Consider the following 23665-nt stretch of genomic DNA (forward strand, 5'->3'; position numbering starts at 1 on the left):
TGCTAAAGAAGCTGAGGGTGAAGGTGATCGGCTGGCCGAGCACGTCTCCAGACCTAAACCCTATTGAGAATCTGTGGGGCATCCTCAAACGGAAGGGGGAGGAGCGCAAGGTCTCTAACATCCACCAGCTCCGTGATGTCGTCATGGAGGAGTGGAAGAGGACTCCAGTGGCAACCTGTGAAGCTCTGGTGAACTCCATGCCCAAGAGGGTTAAGGCAGTGCTGGAAAATAATGGTGGCCACACAAAATATTGATGCTTTGGGCCCAATTTGGACATTTTCCCTTAGGGGTGTACTCACTTTTGTTGCCAGCGGTTTACACATTAATGGCTGTGTGTTGAGTTATTTTGAGGGGACACCAAATTTACACTGTTACACAAGCTGTACACTCACTACTTTACATTGTAGCAAAGAGTCATTTCTTCAGTGTTGTCACATGAAAAGATATAATCAAATATTTACAAAAATGTGAGGGGTGTACTCACTTTTGTCAGATACTGTATATTTCTTTCTGATAAACCTGTGTTTTGTTTGCAATTGTTTGATATCCATGAGAGCGGAGTATTTTTGTGAATTTTTTTTAAACAAAAGATCAAAAGTTTAAACAACAAAGACAATTTTTCACAGCCTTCTTTGCTCATATTTACCAAGGGTGCCACTGGCTTTTAGATTACTCCAGAAAATAAGCTCTGTGACCAACAAAAGTTCATGATTCGTACACGTTTTCTTCATCGAGATAATCTTCACAAATTAACACAACTTCTATGAATTTTGAAGCCTAAATACAAAATCACCAGAAGTAAAAGCACTAAAGGTAAGGCTATAAACAAACTACACCACGGTCACGTGACTTCAATGTCACCACCACGCACTGTTTCAATCTCTATTTAAAAGGGTCATGACATGAAATTTTTTTTTTTTTTAAACCACATTTTCCTTGATCTTTTGACACATAAGACGTCCTGCAAGTTTCATAGCTAAATACGTCCTCCTCGGTACAAAAAACGCATTTATTTAACCAAGCTCCAAGAACGGCTCGTTTGGATGTCAGAGTATCTGTAGGTATCAGCACTTCAAATGTAATACTTTTAATACCATATTCAAGACATCCCCCCCCCCCCCAAAAAAAGACCTGCACATCACGTCAATCCTCCTACATGATACATCAGCTATAATGGACTGTGTTCATGCGTATATATCCATTTCTAGACACAAACAAAATAATAATAATTAAAAAAAAAAAAAACACAACAGTATTTCCTTTCCAAGAGAGGAAAAGAAAAATACAGAGGAAAAAAAGATGTCAAAATGTACCATCACACCCTCAGCGGCTGTATCACAAACCCCCTCGCAGAACTGTTTACTAGTGGGTTTTTAAAAAAATATTTATTTACCAAGGGTGCCAATATTACTGGATGGCACTGTATACATGTCTGATAATTTACCATGGGGGGGGACCAAAAAAAAAAAAAAAAAAACGCAACCCATCAATCAATCAATCAATCAATCAATCAATCAATGACTTTACCTATTCCTGTAGCTGTTTGGATCTCTTCTAGTGCAAACTCCTCCCCTTCATTAAACATGAGCAGAACAAGTGTCTGGAATAAAGATACCTGCAGCTCCTTTTTACCCTGGAGAGAGAGAAAGCCAGATCAACGTTGTACACAAACCTGCATCGCGATGATGGTAAGTGCATGGTGGTTAAGTTAGAGACTGACCTCTTTAAACTCAGATTTAAGCACCGCATGGCCCAGCGTGGGCTGCCACTGAAGCTTTCGCCCACTGTGCTTCCCGAGATAGAACGTTTTGAACACCTCCTGAAGTTTTACCATCTAAACAGACACACACAAAGTCCTCTACCATCTCTCATTTCCTCAGAACAAATATACACTGCACAAACCTTTAACACGTTTCTACTGTGAGCACAAAAGCCAGTTGTGCGGTAGAGAATGGTTAATATCGATTTTTTTTTTTTTGGTGCACATGACTTGAACTATATGAACCTCAGCGGGCAGATGGACATCCATGGGGGTGTAGGTTGGCCAGTAGCCCATGGTGAGGATGTTGACAGTCAGATCGATGTTGCTGGGTTCACTCTGATTCTGCATGTACTGAAATGGCAAGACATGGAAACTATGAGCTCAGTTACCACAACCACATGCTAGTGCTCATCTCAACGACCCCCCACCCCAAAAAAAAAACAGAAAAAAAGAAGAATGAGATTAAACGCTTGATAATGCAACAGATGTGACCGCATGTCACTTCTCAGAAGGTCCTGACTCAGACAATAGCACTAGATGGAACAAAAGACCTATTTTAAAGTGGATATAAAAAGTCTACACACCCCTTTAAAATGGCAGGTTTTTTCGTGATGTAAAAAAATCAATCATGTCAGAACCTTTTCTTGTGAAATCTTATTTTAACCTATTAAAGTTAAAAACAATAAGAATCATTTTAGGGAAGAAGGAAAGAAAAAAAGAAAGAAAAGATGAATACATTTGATTTGCTTGTACAATAACCTGCACACCCCTAAACTAATACTTATTTGAAGCAGCTTTAGATTTGATCACAGAAATCTTTCAATCGTTTTGGGTAAGAGTCAATCAGTCTTGTCTTAGCAATGTTTTCCCATGCTTTCTTACAAACGTATTCCAACTCTGTCAGATTGTAAGGGCGTCTCCTGTACACGGCGCTCTTCAGGTCACCCCGCAGATCTCTGATTGGATTTAGGTCTGGACTCTGACCGGGTCGTTCCAAATCCTTCATCTTGTTTTGGTGAAGTCGTTCCTTTGTCGATCTGGAGGTTTGCTTTGGCTCGTTGTCATGCTGAAAGCTGAAATTCCTCTTCATCTTAAGTGTTTTAGTGTTCATTATTCCCTCCACCCTGATTAAAGCCCCAGTTCCAGCTGCAGAAAAACAGACCCAAAGTATGATACTGCCGCCTCCATGCTTCCCCATGAGGATGGTGTTCTGGGGTTTTTTTGTGCCAAATATATCTGTTGTTATTATCACCAAAAAGTACAAAAAAATTAATTAAAAAAATTTAAAAATAAAGGCTTCCGTCTTGCCACTCCACCCGTTAGCCCAGAGATCTGAAGAATTCGCTAGATTTTTGTTATATGCAACCAGGATTGCCATTTTGACAGGGGTGTGTAAACTTTTACATATATATATATATATATATATCTACTGTATTTATGCATTCATAAAGGTGTTGGAAATCAGAAAACAGAAGGGTGTTTGGAGAACTCAAACGCTCTCATGACCCCTGTGGGTTTCCATTCGTCTAGCACATAAACGATACTGCAAAGCCGTCCCGAACTCCGATCACGATTTCCCACAAATTACAGGAACGGGATGACGGTCAAGATGAGGATTAAGATAAGTGTGTACCTGTTTGAACTGGATCATAATGTCTTTGGAGAGTTCCATATCTTTGAACATGCCCTCGAGCTTGCTGGTGAACGCTGCCCCACACTCTGCAAGAGACCACAACCGTACATCACGTCATGTCTGAAGACCATTAACCCAGTTACAGGCCCATTACTCAGTCCCAATGTCATTCCGCCATCCCAGATAACAGACTTCCACGTCATTCTCTGATCGTTTATATCTCGGAGACGTGATAACAGATTTACGGCACGTTACTGGAACTCATCACAGGCGATTGGTTTAAGACTTACACGGCAAGCCCGGATTTCCCTAAAGTTTTGTTAAGAGTGTGTATGTGTTATTAAACAGAATCTTGTTAGTGATGAAATATCTCACTGCAACTTTCACAGCCGGTGTGAAAATCTCCTGATGTCCGGAATTCCCTGTGTTTTAATTAACGTTAATCCTGGAGCGCACATTTGGGCATAAATATCTGCTTAGTAATCATGAAACAGCTTGAAAGTATCAGCTAATGTTGCACAGAGTGAGCGAGCACCGCAAAACACAGTCAGCTCTGGTGTTAAACCACAGCTGCTGAGAGACTTCCTGTTCACATACTCATGTGATACTGTGCTTTTTGCTTGTGCTCGGTGTTGGGAAATCGCCCGGTGGACTTTCCGTCCTTGACTACAGCTCGGGTCAGGGACATTTCCTTCTCGATTCCTGTCTAAACGAACGGGTTTCGCCGAGTTGATCACGCGAAAGCAGATACAGACGGATCTCACCATGCTTGAGTTTGGACAGCATGGATTTCTCGGCATCCACAGAGGCACTTTTGCCCACCAGCAAGCGCTTCGCTAGGTCTTTTTTGTAGAACGCTTCAAACACGTCTTTACCTGTAGAGGAAAGATAAAAAAAAAGGTGCACTTTTGGAAGCAATTCTGGAAACGTCAAGACATGCTAAGGAACAGATAAACATAGAGACTACACGTCAAGAGATCGAGCCGAGCGGTTTCTTTCCCAAATAAACGTTTAAACCATTACCGTGGATAAAGCGGAAGATGATCATGATCTTGTCGAGGATTCTCTCCAGCTCCTCTTCTGTGGCCTCTTTGTTACCGGCACGTAGTTTGGAGTCTACATATTTGGCTGCACAAAATGAAAAAAATAAAAAAAAATGTGTATTTATCCAGTTTGCACAATTATCCTCAGCATGCATACATCAACCTCATGACGCTCATGTTTACAGCCCATGTTTCGGTATATTTATTGTCCTGTTCTGTGTATTCAAGGTCTTGCGCTCATCTCACACTGTTGTGTATTTGCACTTTTGTGTCATCCTGCATACTGTTCTGTGTTGCACAACAGTCCTGAAGATTTCGTTCCAGTGTACGCAAGCTGTATAGAGGAATGACGATGAAAACCCACTTGAATTGACTTGACGTCGCCTTGTTTAGTCGGAGTGTATTGTACGGTCCTGTGTATTTATTTATAGCGGGTGCGTTTCTGCCCGTCTTACGTCGCTGCACTGTTTGAACCTGACCGGGCCGGGTTTACAAATGCCCTGGCATTCCGTAGATACTTCACTTAGCAAAGCTGCGTACGACTACACGGCGACGTGCATTTCAATGAGTGCAGCAGAGACTTCTCGATAAAAGTAAGTGTGATGTTTCACAGCAACGGCTCTTGCAAAAAAGTGTGACACTGAAACCATTCGCACACAATCGAGAGGAGATCTCAAACATTGAAAATGTAGAAAACTATTTAGAGCAGCTACTAACGAGGACACCTAATGGATTCTTCTCTATACTCAGATGCGTCGAATAAAGTTCTGGTTACGTCTGGCAAAAAGTGTGTGGGGGGGGCGGAGAGAAAAGAAAAAAACCGCACTTAAAGAGTTTGTTTAAAGTGTACAAATATACTATAAGAAGAAAAGATGTACATTTTTCATGTTTCTTGGAAGTATGATAGAAACATTTGATGGGTTTTTCCTGACTGCCACACATACACTATAAAGGACTTCTGTCACGCACAACGGTGGTTTTCTTTATCATCATGAGGCATGCAGGAGCTACACTGGGATTTTTGAGTGACCTCAAATGGGCCATAACCTGTAAAGCTGAGTCACTTCTTTAACTCAGTTACATTTTTATTTGTATAGCGCTTTTAATAATGCACACGGTCACAAAGCAGCTTTACAGAAAAAATGAATTACTACATATATTATCTGTAAAGCTGCTTTGTGCATTACACACACATATACAAGTTATATGTTAATTATATATATTCAGGATCTAAATTTAAAATGAGCAGGCCAGAAGCGATGGTGGTGAAGAAAAACTCCCTGAGACGCTATGAGGAAGAAACCTTGAGAGGAACCAGACTCAAAAGAAAACCCTTCCTCATCTGGGTTACAATGAACAGTGCGATTATACATCATTCCCGTCTCTCACTGAATAGGACATTGTCAAAAAGTACAATTGTGTAACCAGGAAATTCACTATACTTTTCACATTAAGTCTATTTTGTTACCTTATCGACTTGTTCATCGTGGTTATAAGCTGGGACAGTCTACAGACTGAAGGGGGTTACGTTAACGACACTAGCTCTTAAATTAGAAAATGGAACAAGAAAAGATAATGACGGTTAACAGACTATTCCACTTAATGCACGATTAGGCGATGAAGGTTATTATACTAATTAATGTAGTTTTAGTAGTGATTTCCCCCAAAATAGAACACAACAGAAAAGATCTTTTTCTGTTGCACACAGTACTGTGGGGTGTCAAAAGCATTTCTCATTCTCACACTTTAGGTGCTTTCATTTATATTCGCATATGTAGTTGCGTAAGTATCTGTTGCTGCTGAACCAAACGTCCGGGGATGGGTCGGACTTCATCCAGCACCTTCTACTGGGGGTGGAGTCTAACCAGAAGTACAGGGGGTGGACTCGGACCTGACCCAGCACTTCCTACTGGGGGTGGAGTCTAACCAGAAGTACAGGGGGTGGACTCGGACCTGACCCAGCACTTCCTACTGGGGGTGGAGTCTAACCAAAAGTACAGGGGGTGGACTCGGACCTGACCCAGCACTTCCTACTGGGGGTGGAGTCTAACCAGAAGTACAGGGGGTGGACTCGGACCTGACCCAGCACTTCCTACTGGGGGTGGAGTCTAACCAAAAGTACAGGGGGTGGACTCGGACCTGACCCAGCACTTCCTACTGGGGGTGGAGTCTAACCAGAAGTACAGGGGGTGGACTCGGACCTGACCCAGCACTTCCTACTGGGGGGTGGAGTCTAAACAAAAGTCCAGGGGATGGAGTCTGTATGCGTGGCTGCTTTTTTTTGGTGACTGATAACATGCGGATGCATGTATAATAATGAAGTTATCTAGGTTTTCTTGATGGATTTTATTCATGGATAATTTAAGAGACTGGTATAATTCAAATTCATTACAATGTCCTTTAACAACATGTACTAAAGAAAATCAGCTCATACACTATATAAAAACGGGGAAACTGCCACTCTTACCAATAAGCTCCGCTGGTTTGTTGGGCCTCTTGTTAATGAAGCTCTCGAAGGCCTCCTTCATGGCATTGATGAAGCCCTCGTTCCTCTGGAAGCAGGTGTGTGCTACGTTGTCCATTTTATCCTTAAAATCCAGCAGCTCCTGCACCATGTCCTTATCTTTCTCAGGAGAGCCAGCAATCTCACCACCAAAGCTCTGCAGGAGAAAGACCAAACTGCATGGACAAGGGACAAAATGTGGCGAGAGCCAGTGGGAGCGCTAGTAAATGATAATTGGGCACAAATAGATCCCCCACAAACGAACGAGAATGTATGAAATGGGACTTTGTGTGTGTGTGTGTGTGTGTGTGTGTGTGTGTGTGTGTGTGTGTGTGTGTGTGTACCTTGATGTACTCTCTCCAGAACTGCAGTAATACAGGCAGGCCACCCTTCACTTTGCTGAAGAGCTGGTACAGCAGAGTCAGCTCAGTCACACGGTTCTCATCCAACAGCGTGCTGAGACCTGAACAAGAGCGAGGGAGAGAGGAAGAAAGAGAGAACGAGAATTTTACACGTGTATACACAGGGAGTCCGACTTTAAAACGATTATTATATATTTAATTATCTCCCTATTTATATATTGGCTATTGTGTTTGTTGTTGGTTATCATCGGTCAGCTTTGGTATCTGTACTAAAACTGGCTAAGTAAGCAGTAACTAAAGCACAGTAAACATTGTTAGTGGTTGGAGGTGATGAGAGCAGCACTTTATTGAGTGCAAAGTCTGTTTAATAATAGACACGGTCACAAATAGGGCTGGGCGATATATTGATATAACATCGATATCGTGATAAATGATTACACGATACACTTTTCGGAGATATCGTTGGTATGGCGATATATTTTTTTTTACTAATTACAAATTAAATGGTACTGACTGGATGTCACTGATTTCACAATGTTTTAAAGACAACTTATTTGTCTTTGTGGGCATTAAAGATAAAAGGTATAGTCAAACTCAGTTTAACGTTTTGTTTTGTTTATTTTAATACCGTTTTGCAGAGTTTGTTAGCTAAATTATATATCGTGATGCGCATCGTGAATCATAGAAACGTCTTCATACATCGTGATATGATTAGTTTTGTCGTATCGCCCCCAGCCCTAGTCACGACAGTGCATAAGTGTACAATACTGTCAACATACCCTTCTGTAAAATGGCAGTCATGTGTTCACCCAGAAGCTGCTTCTCTACTGCAGAGATCAGGGGCTTCCTGTGAAGGAGAAAATAAGGGGCTTTTTAAATATTGGTTCTTGTATCTTCTATAAGCTATACGATAAGTTGTTGTTTTTTTTTAGCCTTAACTGTATCACATGAGATATGAAAAATATATTATGAAGGCTGTACAGAAAGTAAGGGCTTTGGCTCTACATTATTTTCTTATGTAGTTAATATCGTAACGTTGCTCAGAATTGTTAAAATACTTTCCCCAAGACATTCAGACCTGTATAAGAATCATATCCTACCGGTGCTGTTAACACAGGGTTGTATGAGTTTATACAGTGGAAAATCTTTGCATGAAAACATAGTCTCTGTTTTGAGATGTCTCGGCTCTAATAATCTTGAGGTCTTTGTGATGGTTTGGGAACTCTTGACTGATAACTCGTACGTGTGGTGGCCTGGGAAAACCTTTCACGCGGTCAAACTTTGTCTACTGGTTTTTGGCAAAGTTTTAACAGAGCTTGTGGGTCTGTTTAACATCAGTCTCCGGGAGATTTTGGCTCAGATGTGCCATCTAGTAAATATCACTTTCAGTCCTCCAGACATACATGCAGGCGAGTGTGTGAACGACTGAGCTTGCATTGCTACTGCTTCTGCGCACACGCACACACACACACACACACACACACACACACACACACACACACAGAGTCATGCGTTGAATACAAATTAGCCTGAACTACTACCTGGACCTGCAGGGGTAGAACTTACTGAGTGCTCTGATCTAGGTAACTGATGACACGATCGTTCTCCTCGTCTAGGCGCCGTGCTACATGGTGCAGGTATTCAGGTACCTGAAGGAAACCCAAACACACAAAAGCACTCCGTAAAATGCAAATGGTACAGAGAGATCTTTCATACTGTGTATGGGTGAACAACTAAAATGGAAAAGTAAGAGTACACACACACACACACACGTGAACCATTTGTCAATCTGTTTATACTTACATCTCTGTCTAACATCAGTCTCTGGCCCTCAGCTGCGTACAAGCGATCCGTCTCAACCAGAAACCTGTTTTCGAAAGACTCCTTATACACCTACAAAACAAACAATAACATGCAACAATACATCTCCATGAGACATAAAGTCAAGTAAGTAAATACCAGAGAATTCACAGTAATGACCGACAGGATCGCATCATCAGTCTGATGTTACGAAACTGCTCTCCCTGTTATTGTGCGATTTATTACAAAACTACCAAACAAACAGATAAATAATTAAAATCACCTGTAGGTCTGAGAGCATGCCTAGTAAGCTACGCAGGAGACTCCGATCCACAGTCTCGCCGTTCCTCTCTCGTTCAATTTGCTCCAAAATTCCCTCTACTGTACGACTCTGGACTGCACCGTCACCCACTATGTGTGTGCGAAACAGCTCCAGCCCTGTGTCCCTGCGGCGGGCGTTACAGAACGAGACACAACAGCCGTAAGGACAGACTTCAGACTGGCTTAAAAGGCTGCAAGGAGGGTTTCAGTTTGGTTGACTCACCATATGGACGGAAGAAGGGAGTTCTGGAGGACGTACGTGCGATCAAGAAAGAGGAAAATGCTACGGATCATGATCTAGAGAAAAGAATGGCATATGGCATACAAATTTGAATATACATCCACACAGGCCTGACCATCTGCCACAATGCAAGGATCGAGGATGTCCCAAAGGAACTCTTGACCTCTGTCTTCAGTGTACTTTTAAAAGAGTAACATTCAAGACAAAATGAATACTGTAGATTACTTCATAATGATTTTAAGAATTTCTCTCTCGTTACACATTTTTATATATATATATATATATATATATATATATATATATATATATATATATATATATATATATATATATATATATAACACAATTGTGCCCTAAAGTTTGTATACCCCTTGTAGAATCTGCTAAATCTTACTGTTAACAAAATAAGACGGATGATAAAAATCCCGGTTTTTATTTAGTTCTGTCCTGAATAAACTATTACACATAACAGATGTTCACATATAGCCCACAAGACAAGATAATAGCTGAATTTACAAAATTTACCCCGTTCAAAAGTTTACACACCCTTGATTATTAATCCTGCGTGTCGTTACCTGGATGATCAGAGACTGTGTTTATGTTTTGTGAGAGTTGAGCAGTTAAACTGCCCACTGTTCTTCAGAAAAATCCTCCAGGTCCTGCACATCCTTTACTTTTCCAGCATCTTCTGCATATTTGAGCCCTTTCCAACAGCGACTATATGATGCTGAGTTCCATCTTTTCACACTGAGGACGACTGAGGGACTCGTACACGACTATTACAAAAGGTGCAAACGTTCACTGATTCTCAAGAAGGCAACACGGTACATTAAGATCCAGGGGGGTGTAAACTTTTGAACAGGATGATCGGTGTAAATTGTTTTGTTTTCCATTTAGTACTGCCCTTCAGATGCTAAATAAGATAGTTACGTGTCTCCCAGAAAACAAAATACTAAAAGTAAGTCCTAAAAGTAGACAAAGAGAACTCATTAAACAAATAAGACAAGAATATTACACTTGGTCGTTTATTTGTTGAGGAAAATGACCCGATGTTACATATCTGAGAGTGGCAAAAGTATATGAACCTCTAGGATTAGCAGTTTGATCTGAAAGTCAAAATAGAGTCGTGCGTTTTTAATCACTGGCCCAAACCCACAGAAATACAGGGAGCCGCAGTGCAGTGACCTTCAGCTACAGTATTTACAAGAGTATTGTGAATCTCACAGATTAGATTGTGGCTTAATTTGGTTCATATTCATGTCCTCGAATTGGCCAACCTTCTTCAGACGATCAGCTATTAAATCTAACACGTGTTATTTCTTTCTTACTTACTGTTTGTCTGCAATGGTCTTGCCAGCATCTGTTCATCCTCTTCAGAAAAGACAGACTATCCAGGGAGTCTGTAAGAGCGGGTTAAGGTCTTCAACTTTATAAATACACCCTGACATCAAAACATCTGGCTCACTGTCGAGCCTAGTAAGAGCTGCTGATTTCACCCCAGCCATCAGGTCACCCACGACTGCATTTTAATTAGTGTAATTTGATACTCTGGTGATTTATTGAGCATTTTCCATATTTATTGCATTGGATTTGTTTATATTTGTTGTTGACAGTGCAGGCTGAACAGAACAAAATAGAAATGTCTTTTGTAGCCCGTGTATGCCTGGTAACTGACGAGACTGCTGCTGTTTATCAGAATTTAACTGCATTAATAAAATAAAAACACCAGCGTGCTGAATCAGTTCTGGCTTCAACTCTGGAAAAGACCTGTCCTTCTGAATTACTGGTCAACTAGTAAGAAGGAAGAGCTGTGTAAGGTACTTCATAGTGAGCACGCAGTGATTGTGGGCCATGTGGTGAAAGTAGTGGTATGATGCCCCCTAGTGGAAGAGAGAACACACGCACAGGGGCTTTTTGTTTGGAAAGACAAAAGTGGCATCAGAATAAACATCAGTAAACTACATCGGTACTGAAATACGCACGCACCGAACCGCAGTGAAGGATATTCTCTAAACTGGTGGATCTGTGCTCGCACGTGATCCTCACACACTTGCCGGAGTTGTTTGTATAACATGGGCGAGACCTTATAAGAGCAAAGATTTTCCACTGCCTGAAGAAAAAATAAATAAGAGAGAGAGAGAAAGAAAGATCATTACCGTTTACACAGTTCACAAATATCATACATCGTCATTCAATTCGACCTTGAATGTGTTCCGATTTCGGTGCCAGGAATTGCTGACCGTTACACGACGGTGTGCTAGAGCAGAATGTTTACTAAATTAGAAAGGACACGACATCCAGGCCAGCCGCACAAACCTGACGCAGTACGTACTGATGTGATTCGTTCCAGCAGAGGAAGCAGAAGATGGGGAATCGAATTAGGTTCACATCAACACCGCACACTAGATATTCAGAAATCATTACTGAAAACCAGACCGAGTTTATCTCCGGCAGACCGTGCTGCGGCTCTGATGTAAACGCACGCAAGCGCTTTTCTAAACGTATTCCGCTAAACAACGCAGAGCAACTTTAAACATGAATCTAGTCACGCTGCACTCTCAGAATTACTTTAACGTGCGAGGTGACAAACTATTAGCGGCCAGGGACTACTTTAACTATGAAATTCATTCCGTGGTTAAGGCTCTGGGTTACTGATCGGAAGGTTGAGGGTTCGAGCCCCGGCGCTGCCAAGCTGCCACTGATGGGCCCTTGAGCAAGGCCCTTAACCCTCTCTGCTCCAGGGGCGCTGTATCAAAGCTGACTCTGCGCTCTGACCCCAACTTCCTGACATGCTGGGGTATGCGAAGAAAACAATTTCACTGTGCTGTAATGTATACGTGCTAAATACAGACTCATTATCATTTAAACATGTACATTCATACAGTATTTTAGCTGGAAAGCATGCGGATGGTCTATGCTGATTTGCCCCAGGTGTGAATGAGTGTGTGTGTATTATATATATATATGGACTGGCCTCCCATCCAGGCTGCATTCCCACCTCCCATCACATGTTCCGTGACAGACCAGGGATAAAGCACTTACTAAAAGGTGAATGAACGATTTACATGATGTATACGGTACATAGTGAGGTTTGGATTAAACCCATCCATCGCTGGGGGACTCGCTGGAGAAGGGGCACACTCATTCACACACTCAAACACACTACGGGCAATTTAGAGATGCCAATCATCCTACAGTATAACACAAGTCTTCACCCAGAGGAAACCCCCAAAGCATGGGGAGAACATGCAAACTCTGTGCGCACAGGGCGGAGACCTGGAGGTGTGACGCAAACGTGTTCACCACTAAACCACCGAGCTCCCTGGATTAAACAAACTCCATTCAAATAACCACTAAATCAGCTGATAATGAGACCTCAGTAATAAATATAAATCTCTTTGATAAAAGTCTCCATTAATGTAACAATAAATAAATAAACACACAGACCCCCGGTTATGCTTCACACATCACTGAACCCACTCCGAGAGCCACTGCGTCTCATTTATAAACAACGCTGAGACAGGACTAATCTGGAAGAGAGTAAAGCGCTGCTATGACACATCTACGGTTTAAAACAGGCCAATATGGCATACACAGTGGCTGGAGTCGTTCCTCCCAAATCTGCATTTCACTCAAACAGCTGTGCTCGTGTTTCCTCTGAGACACGACTACGTTACCTGATAAAGCTCCTCCAAGTTGTATTTGATTGATGTGCTGTTCTGGATCGCGCCGACGGCATCGCGCAACTTCAGCCACGTGTCCTCGGTGTAGGTTTCCGTCAGCTTGGGTCTGTCTGTACAACAACATCGCACACACACACACACACTTCGGAGGTAAACAGACAAAGGGGCCAAGAAGTCTCTAATTCTTACTTTAACTTACAGGTATAAGTGGTGGAAAGTCCTGAAGGGGATTATATACACAAAATTAAATTAACGCTGAAAAGGAAAAGATATATTTTACAACAAATTGTCAAATCAGCTGCTTGTTATTTTAAAAAAACAAACAAAAAAAACAAACAAACCCAAAACCCCCACAAAAATACAAACAATAGCTGAGAAAAGTATACTGCGACGTCATTTCTCTCAATATCGAGATTATATTGTCATATCACTCATCCTGTATTATCTTCATTTCATACGTCTGACTCTTTGCCTTTCTTAACCCTTCCCTTTTGATTCTGTCGAGGAATTGCGAAATCAATGCATTCCCCTTCCTTTCATTTCCCCGAGAAGCCATGCAGGTGCAAACGTCTTCACTTCTCTCTAAACCCAACTCGTCCTTCGTGGAGATTAATAAAAGATTTGTGTTCGACACGTGACAAATAAAACGCGACAGGGTGGCGTGAATCGTTACCTTTAACTGTTCGAGTGTGTTTATTCCTCGTACACCGCAGAGCTTTTCCCAATTAACCACTGCAGTTTTACATTCATTAATGAAGCTCACACCATGCTTTTTAACCACTAAATGTCGTGGAACGTCCACAAGATCATTCCGGGTATGACTTACGGTAGAACGGCTATAATCCGTCGTTTCCTTACCACACAAACAAACAAACCACAACCTCTTCATCTGTCTCTCTGAAGACTCTCCCGCGGCAGAAAACTTACTGACTTATTTATTTATTATAAGAGGATCCGCTATCCAAGTCCCTGTGAACGAGTCGTTACGATACAGTGCTGAGAAAATCCTGATCCCTTGTTTTTGTGTACATCTCATGCTAAATAGTTTGATTTTCAAACAAAATACAACATAAAAAACAAAGGCAACTCGAGTAAACACACAATACATTATTATTTAGTTTTTATTTATTTTACTGAAGCAAAAACAAAAAAAAAAGTTATCCAACACCTATCACTCATGTGAAAAACTAATTGCCCCCTTAAACATAAAACCTGGTTGTGCCACCTTTAGCAGCAATAACTGCAACCAAACTCTTCTGATTACTGGAGATCAGTCTTTCACTTACTTCTAGGACTAGGACTTACTCCTGTGCTTTGGATCGTTGTCTTGCTGCACGATCCAGTTGAAGACCGGACGTTCTCCTTTAGGATTTTCTGGTAGAGAGCAGAATTCATGTTTTCCTCAATTATTGCAAGTTGCCCAGTCCCTGAAGCAGCAAAGCATCCCCACACCATCACACTTCCTCCACCATGCTTGACCATAGATATGATGTTCTTTTTGTGGAATTCTGTGTTTGGTTTACGGCAGATGTAACGGGACTCCAGTCTTCCAAACATTTCCAATTTCAACTCATCAGTCCACAGAACATTCTCCCAAAAGGTTTGAGGATCATCAAGGTGTGTTTTGATTAAATTCAGATGAGTCTTAATGTTCTGGGTTAGCAGTGGTTTTCACCTCACCACTCTTCCATGGATGCCATTTTTGCCCAGTGTCTTTCTGATAGTGGAGTCATGAACAGTGACCTTTATTGATGCAAGAGAGGCCTGTAGGTCCTTTGATGTTGTTCTTGGCTCTTTTGTGACTTGCTGGATGAGTCGTTGCTGTGCTCTTGGAGGAATTTTGGAAGATCAACCACTTCTGGGAAGGTTCACTACTGTGCCGAGTTTTTCCATTTGGAGATAAAGTCTCTCTCTGTGGATCTTTGGAGTCCCAGAGACTTTGAAATAGCTTTGTAACCCTTCCCAGACTGATGTATTTCCTAGACTGTATTTTGTAGACTGACCTTCTTCGTCATCATTTCTGGAATTTCTTTCCATTCTGGCACTGTGTGTTACTGACTAAGACCTTTTAACCAACTTCATGCTGTTGTAAAAGTTCTGTTTAAGTGTTGATGTGATTGAACAGGGTTTGCAGTGATCAGGTCTGCTTGTGTCTAGTCCAGCTGAACCCCATTGTGAATGCAGCTTCATAGATTTGGGGAATTAGTAACTACGGGGGCAAATACATTTTCACACAGGCCCAGTTGGTATTGGATAACTCTTTTGCTTCAATAAATTACATTATCATTTAAAAACTGCATTTTGTGTTTACTCGGGTTGCCTTTGTTTTTATCTTCAATTTTGGTTTTAATTTCTGAAAACAATTTAGTACGAGATATACACAAACAGAAGAAATACTTTTTCACACCACTGTCAGAGCTGCTGTACCAGAAAACTAATCACCACCTTCTCACCAATCACAGAGCACCTTCACAGCTGTGCTATTAGAATATATGAAGATATTAATAAATATATATTAGATATATGTACACACACACACACCATATACACCATTAAAAGTGTGCATAAAAACAATAGAAACCCTCACAGAATTTGTAATGGGTTTAACGGAAGCTATAATGGTCCCTGTGGGTATCTACTGGTAATTTGTTGCCTTCTATTGGTGGCATGCTATGTCTAGTGGATACCACTACGGGGCAATAATGGTTTTAATAGGAATTTAATTGGTTTTAATGGAAGCTGTAATGGTCCCTGGGGGTCTCTACTGGTAATTTCTTGCCTTCTATTGGTGGCATGTTATGTCTAGTGGATACAGACCAATAATGGTAATGGTTTTAATATGAATGTACTGGTTTTAATGGAAACTGTAATGGTCCCTGTGGGGTCTCTACTGGTAATTTCTTGCCTTCTATTGGTGGCACATTATGTCTAGTGGATACCATTAAGGGCCAATTACGGTAATGGTTTTAATGGAATCTGTAATGGTCCCTGGGGGTCTCTACTGGTAATTTCTTGCCTTCTATTGGTGGCATGTTATGTCTAGTGGATACAGACCAATAATGGTAATGGTTTTAATGGGAATGTACTGGTTTTAATGGAAACTGTAATAGTCCCTGTGGGTCTACTGGTAATTTCTTGCCTTCTATTGGTGGCATGTTATGTCTAGTGGATACAGACCAATAATGGTAATGGTTTTAATGGGAATGTACTGGTTTTAATGGAAACTGTAATAGTCCCTGTGGGTCTACTGGTAATTTCTTGCCTTCTATTGGTGGCATGTAACGTCTAGTGGATACCATTAAGGGCCAATTATGGTAATGGTTTTAATGGAAGCTGTAATGGTCCCTGGGGGGTCTCAACTGGTAATTTCTTGCCTTCTATTGGTGGCACGTTATGTCTAGTGGATACCATTAAGGGCCAATTATGGTAATGGTTTTAATGGAAGCTGTAATGGTCCCTGTGGGTCACTACTGGTAATTTCTTGCCTTCTATTGGTGGCATGTTATGTCTAGTGGATACAGACCAATAATGGTAATGGTTTTAATATGAATGTACTGGTTTTAATGGAAACTGTAATAGTCCCTGTGGGTCTACTGGTAATTTCTTGCCTTCTATTGGTGGCACGTTACATCTAGTGGATACCATTAAAGGCCAATTATGGTAATGGTTTTAATGGAAGCTGTAATGGTCCCTGTGGGTCTCTACTGGTAATTTCTTGCCTTCTATTGGTGGCAAGTTACATCTAGTGGATACCATTAAAGGCCAATTATGGTAATGGTTTTAATGGAAGCTGTAATGGTCCCTGTGGGTCTCTACTGGTAATTTCTTGCCTTCTATTGGTGGCATGTTATGTCTAATGGATACGGACCAACAATGGTAATGGTATTAATGGTTAGCTGATGGTTTGTAATGGTATTTGCAGTGGAAACCATTAGAATTGCAGCAGGGAAGTCATATATTACAGAAAAGAAAAACCAGTGTGTGATTATGATTTCTAAAAAAACCCAAAGCCCATGATGTAGTTATGAAGAACAGGCGTTAGATGTAGTATTAGCTGAACCTGGGTGTTTACAGTGTGAAGACTCTCAGGGTAACAGGGCTGACATTTAGGCGAGATTGCATAACGGTCGTCTTGGCTAATTCCGCTATGAAAACTTAGCTAGTTAGCTTTAGCACAGTGCAGATGATGTGTTTACCTTTGAAGTTTTTAATCACCAGCTTCTTTGAGGTGCCGGATTTGGAGCTCGGGCTCTTACTCACTCCATTGCTGTTTTCAACCAGAGCTGAGAAACCCGCGCTCCTGCTCTGTCGGGACTCCTCTGCCATCATTTACACACAACTTTCTCTCTTCTCTTTCCTCTGGCTAAAGCGACGCGTCACTGTTGTGTTTTTCTCACTGAGAACGGTTCGCCTTCTTCGGTCCTTGAACGCGCTTCGGTGTGTTTACGGCAGGAAGCGCTCCAAGCCTTTCACTGACAAAGTTGAAGCCGAGAGGAACTCCAGCTCAAGTTAGCCTGCTAGCTGAGTTAGCACGGCAGCTAGCTAAGTAGGTAAAAACAAAGCTGTAAACAGGGTAAATAATTACAAACAGCCGCCGGTCGCACACGTCCAAACCTTATGTGGCGTTCTGGCTCGGTATCTGACAGAGAGAGCACACGGAATCCAGGAGAAAGCGCACAGTGTTCATAGTTAACGGCTAATTTTCCCCCAAACACCACAACAAAATGGCCTGTATATCAGGGTTGCCAGGGTTGCACAAAACATTCCTTTTCACCAAACCCACTCTATCCTGCAGCAACTGGAATAAAGTTGTGACGTTTGATATTCGCGGATATGCGGAAATTAAGGGACCGTCTCTAAAGTTACATACGATATTGTTAAAGACGTTTCTAACTTCAATGCCATTTGAAGGGAATGATGTACAGTCACACAACCAACTGGAAAGTGCTCATCTAGGTGTCAGGGATGATGCACACCTTTTAGATTTTTGATATTTAACGAAATATACTATTAAATCATATATAAATATTGCCGTGTATTTTATTACTGCATGAGCTCATACACAAAATATACCATAATTTAAAGCTCAATAGCATTTGAATGGCATGATGTACAGTCACACATCCAACTGGAAAGTGTTCATCTAGGTGTCAGGTATGTTTTGGTATATTTATAGGTGTTGGTATATTTATCTGATAAATATCACAAATCTAAAAGGTGTGCATCATACACGACACCTAGTTGAACACTTTACATTTGGTTGCGTGACTGTACATCATTCCCTTCAAATGCTATTGAAGTTAGAAACGTGTTTAACAATTTCGTATGTAACTTTAGAGACGGTCCCTTAATTTCCGCATATCCGCCAATATCGAACGTCACACCAACGTTATTCCAGTTGCTGCAGCATATGGGGCTGGAATTAATCCCAAATAAATAGATTACGATCCACAAATAAATGTAGAGATTTACAAAAATGAAACAAATTCACGAATGCGTTGAATGAGATCCACATGTATATGTTAGCAGTTTCACAAAAATAAATTAAATGGACAAATTAATAAAATGAGATCAAATTTAATATTATTATTATTATTATTATTATTATTATTATTTACAGATATGTTTTTACGTCACAAACACAACTCTTCCCTGCATTCATTTGAGGATTTTGAAACATTTCTAGCATCAAGAGCGCACACAAATAGTTCACAAGTACTGCAGTTGGACTCTGTCCACCGTCTACTCAAGCCAATTGGACAACCGCCGCATTGTGCTGACCAATCGTAGCGTGGTCTCGCTCCAACCAATCATGTTCCCCACGGTCCCCCATGAAATCAAAATGGACATTTTGTGGGTTTTAGTATGAATATGTCAGCCTTAAGTTTTTCAATAAGCTAGTGTGCTCAAAAACTATGACAAAAAGATGACAAAAAGACACATTCAAAATGCTCTCTCTCTCTACCACCAATGAGGATCAACAATTGTGATGATATCATTCTGCACTTCAGCTTCTCATCAGATTTTCTGTCCAATCAAATTCACTCTTGAATCTGAAGGTTCCCATCAGCTGTTAACCATTAAAACCATTACCAAATGGTTTCCATTACATCGTAGGACTTATTCAAGACCCTTAATGGTATCCACTAGACAAACTGTACCATGCCACCAATAGAAAGCAACAAATGACCAGTAGAGACCCACAGGGACCGTTACAGTTTCCATTAAAACCAATACAATTCCAATTATAACCATTAAAACCATTAAAAATATTAGGGTTTCTATTGCTGTTTGCAGCAAGGGGGAGCCGTGTGACTGCCTGTGGAATATGTATGTGATCGTGCCCTGTGATGGATTGGCACCCTATCCAGGGTGTACTGTGGCCCATGCTCCCTGGGATAGGCTCCAGGTTCCCCGCGACCCTGAAAGGATAAGCGGTATAGAAAATGGATGGATAGTAAAATGTCTGAGGGTCCTCACTGACCGCTCTAAACCCTGTATGCAACACTCCTAACAACAACTCACTTCAAATCATTTCAATGACTAATGCGGTAAATCGATGGAGCTGGCAACCTGGCGCTTCTCTTCTGAGACAAGTGCATGCTGGGAAATGTCCTCAATGTGCTTTGTTTACTGAGGGACACTGCTGTGAGCTGATTATTAACGACACAGAACATTAATAGCACGGAAAATTATTTATTAATGATTGCATATAAAGTGATGATAATAATAATAATAATAATCTTAAAACTAGAAATTGACAAAACATATATACACACATACTGTATGTATATACGTTCAATTGATATCAGATATTGATTATATTAATATCTTCACATACAATATTTGACCTTTTTCTTAATAGTAATAATGAATAAGTATCATCGGTGAAATCTAACCCACTGTCGTCCAGTTATACATTAAATATCTATCTATCTATCTATCTATCTATCTATATATCTATCTATATATATAATATATATATATATATATATATATATATATATATATATATATATTTCTTTTAATGCCAACTTTTGCACTCTATCCAATTAAATACACAGAATTTATGATTGCTCTCTTGCCTCAGTGAAGCACTAAAATAAAAAACAACAACATATTTTTGTGTTTATCATCGTGTTTACTTTGATTTCTTCAGCTCTACACTCATTGCTGATGTGCTGATGAGGAAAAAAAATCATTAAGAAGGTGAACTTTTAAAATGAGAAAATTCTTGAGCCTTTGAAACAAACAAACAAACAAATATCGGGTTTTATTGATTGCTAAATGTAACTGTCATTGAAAAATGTTCAGATTAACCAGTCAACTATAGAAGAAATGAATAATCAACATTCGCAGCTATTTGTTTATCTATTTATCTTCATTTTCCCCACAGTGTCTAAATAAATAGATTTATATTTGTGTAAGTAAAACAACTCAAAATTAGATTTTAGTAGGAAAATGGTGAAATAGGTGAAATAAACCTGATGTATAATAAATGTCAGTAGAAGAGTGAAATAAATAAATTAAATTAGACGTATTATTGTTATTATTATTATTATTAGTAGTAGTAGTAGTAGTAGTAGTAGTATTAGTTTAGTTTTGTGTGCAGTACACAGTGGTCCGTGAGAAACGTCGCGAATCTGCGTTAGTGGAATTGTCAGCTCGTGTAAACAGGAAGTGAGTCTGTGACGGTATCCGGCGCGTTTAAACGCTCGTGCACACTTCGCAACTCAGAGGCTGATGTGAGAGTTTAGAGGTAAAAAAAAATAAATATATTTGGGTCTTCGTGATAATAACACCGAGTCCTTGTCACTAGGGCGGGTTTGTCTGATGACAACACCCTGAATTAGCGTTAGCGTAGTTAGCATGTAGTGTAGCTAGCACACCAGCTTAGCAGGTTCAATCATGCTGTTTATAAACACTGAGCTTCCGGTTTATGAAGCGCATTTGCCTTTAAAGTTCACTCTGCAGATCTAGAGTTCCAGACTGTGTGTGTGTGTGTGTGTGTGTGTGTGTGTGTGTGTGTGTGTGTGTTTGTTTGTTTGTTTGTTTGTTTGTTTGTGTGTGAGAGAGAGAGTGTGTTTGTTTGTTTGTTTGTGTGAGTAAGTGTGTGTGAACAGTCAGTTCTCCTCCATCGTGTGTGTGTGAACAGTCAGTTCTCCTCCATCGTGTGTGTGTGTGTGTGTGTGTGTGTGTGTGTGTGTGTGTGTGTGTGTGTGAACAGTCAGTTCTCCTCCATCGTGTGTGTGTGAGAACAGTCAGTTCTCCTCCATCATGTGTGTGAACAGTCAGTTCTCCTCCATCGTGTGTGTGAACAGTCAGTTCTCCTCCATCGTGTGTGTGTGTGAACAGTCAGTTCACCTCCATCGTGTGTGTGTGTGTGTGTGTGTGTGTGTGTGTGTGTGTGTGTGAGAACAGTCAGTTCTCCTCCATCGTGTGTGTGAACAGTCAGTTCTCCTCCATCACTGCGCATGTACTCTTACTGCTGAAAACAAACTCAAATGTTTTTCTTTTATTCATTCATTTTATTTTTTCAGATTCAAACCCAAGACCAGAATGGCTCATATCACGATCAACCAGTATCTCCAGCAGGTGGGGTTGGTTTGTTGGTTTGTTGGTTTGTACCGAGTGACATTACTGAAAAATAAATGGTCTAAAATAAAATACTGTATATACTGTAACAGCAGTCTATCTTTCAGATGGTGGAGGCCATTGAGAACAGGGAAGGCAGTTTCTGTGCAGAGCTTCTCTCTTTTAAACACCCACATGTAGCCAATCCTCGACTGCAGGTAAGGCACGCTTTCTTTTACTGGTTTATTTGTTTTTCACTGACTAGTTAGTGTGTGTGATGATAAGCAACACTACAATGACCTTATTCCAGATTGTTCAGAGGAACAGCGCTGGAATCGACCTGAAAATGGCTTAGGTTTAAGAGTAGTTTGACATTTTTTTTTCAATGTGTGTATAAAGTTGTGTAATTTATAATGACAATGTAAAACTGTTACAGTACAAAAAAAAAAAATCATAGGATGAGACAGACATGAGAGAGAGTTTTAGCAAAGCTGTTGTTCCAAATGAGCTGATGCACTTAAAGGGGTAGTTCACCCACAAATAAAAATTCTGTCATCAGTTACTCACGCGCATGTCGTTCCGAAGACGTAAGAACACGTAAGTTCATGTTCGGAATCACCAAAACTTTCAAGCTCCAAAAATGTCATAAAGGAATCGTAAAGTAATCCATGGGACTCCAGTGGTTTAATCCCAATGTTATGAAGCGTTGTGAATGCTTTGTGTCCTTCACAGCTCTCACAATGTTTGTCATCAACTGCTGTTGTTTCATTGGCCGAGCTGTTCCATGTCTATTTGTTAGTACACCAGTGGTTTATTATTTTTTTCAGGACATTCCAAACTGTTCTATTGGCTATTGACAATGTTTGTGCAATGGCTCTGTTTGATTTTCCCTATTTCCTCATCTTCAAATTGGCTTGCTTTTCTCCCATACACAGCTCTCTGGTCTTTATGTTGGTTTATCCTTTTTAACAGCAAATGCAGTCTTCACAGGCTCGACCCAAGAGTAGACATTCAGAACTATTAATTCTATAAATTAATAGTAAATGAAATTAATTCTAATAAAAATCTAACAGGACACACCTGGACAACACCAAACACCTGTTAGGTGCCATGTTTCACTATTTTTTTTGATCACTTGAAAAGTTAACATGATGTCTAGATGTAAATATCAGGAAACGAAAGCTGAAATTCTGATCCGTCGTCTCATATTCATCTTTTGATCTCAAACCCAAATGTCTTCAGTGTATAGCATAAACAACAGATTTGTCCTTGCGGTTCCAATACTTTCAGAGGGGACTGTAGATATACATCGGGGGTTTGCCTTGCAGCTGCTGCTGTTATAGAAAATGAATCACCAGCGTCTGAGCAGCGCTGTAACAAAAGCCTCTGACTGAAGAATTCAGTAAAACATTCTACAAAATATGTTCTATTTAAAAGAAATGCTCAATGATAGAAACAGCTCCCTTTAGCCTTTGATTATAACGATTACAGTTTAAAGTAAGTGCGAGTCTCGTCCTCAGATATTCAGTACGGGGAATCATTCTCGTCTGTGATTACTCGTGTTACAGTAAGTTGAAAACCTCGGCATATTCCTTTAAACCACACCGTGTAACCTTGATTAAAACACATGTATTGAATAATTATTTGATTACCGACAAATTATTTAGCATTATGTCAAGGGATAAATAATTGATTAGATTTAAGGTTGTAATCTTCATCAGGAAACCGTTAGAGAAACTGTTA

The 23665-nt window shown here is 40.5% G+C and overlaps 2 protein-coding genes across 2 annotated transcripts in view; one reads left to right on the plus strand and one right to left on the minus strand.

Moving 5' to 3' along the window:
• The window catches only part of cul4a (cullin 4A), a 29334-nt gene extending 11217 nt beyond the window's left edge, over positions 1-18117 (minus strand). Inside the window, exons 1-17 of the mRNA XM_053676045.1 lie at positions 17545-18117; positions 13343-13458; positions 11671-11775; positions 10998-11066; positions 9648-9721; positions 9387-9549; positions 9107-9196; positions 8870-8952; positions 8083-8150; positions 7286-7404; positions 6906-7098; positions 4419-4523; positions 4160-4270; positions 3396-3481; positions 2006-2113; positions 1721-1834; positions 1528-1633 (exon numbers count right to left, since the gene is read on the minus strand). Of these exons, the coding sequence (XP_053532020.1) occupies positions 1528-1633; positions 1721-1834; positions 2006-2113; positions 3396-3481; positions 4160-4270; positions 4419-4523; positions 6906-7098; positions 7286-7404; positions 8083-8150; positions 8870-8952; positions 9107-9196; positions 9387-9549; positions 9648-9721; positions 10998-11066; positions 11671-11775; positions 13343-13458; positions 17545-17677 (1843 nt within the window). The 5' untranslated portion in view covers positions 17678-18117. The remainder of the gene's footprint in view (positions 1-1527; positions 1634-1720; positions 1835-2005; positions 2114-3395; positions 3482-4159; positions 4271-4418; positions 4524-6905; positions 7099-7285; positions 7405-8082; positions 8151-8869; positions 8953-9106; positions 9197-9386; positions 9550-9647; positions 9722-10997; positions 11067-11670; positions 11776-13342; positions 13459-17544) is intronic.
• Positions 18118-21036: 2919 nt separating this feature from the next.
• pcid2 (PCI domain containing 2) overlaps positions 21037-23665 on the plus strand; it is a 13836-nt gene continuing 11207 nt past the window's right edge. Inside the window, 3 exon segments of the mRNA NM_001200397.1 lie at positions 21037-21107; positions 21889-21943; positions 22051-22140. Of these exon segments, the coding sequence (NP_001187326.1) occupies positions 21908-21943; positions 22051-22140 (126 nt within the window). The 5' untranslated portion in view covers positions 21037-21107; positions 21889-21907.

This window comes from Ictalurus punctatus, chromosome 26, assembly GCF_001660625.3.
Source record: "Ictalurus punctatus breed USDA103 chromosome 26, Coco_2.0, whole genome shotgun sequence".
Taxonomy (NCBI): domain Eukaryota; kingdom Metazoa; phylum Chordata; class Actinopteri; order Siluriformes; family Ictaluridae; genus Ictalurus; species Ictalurus punctatus.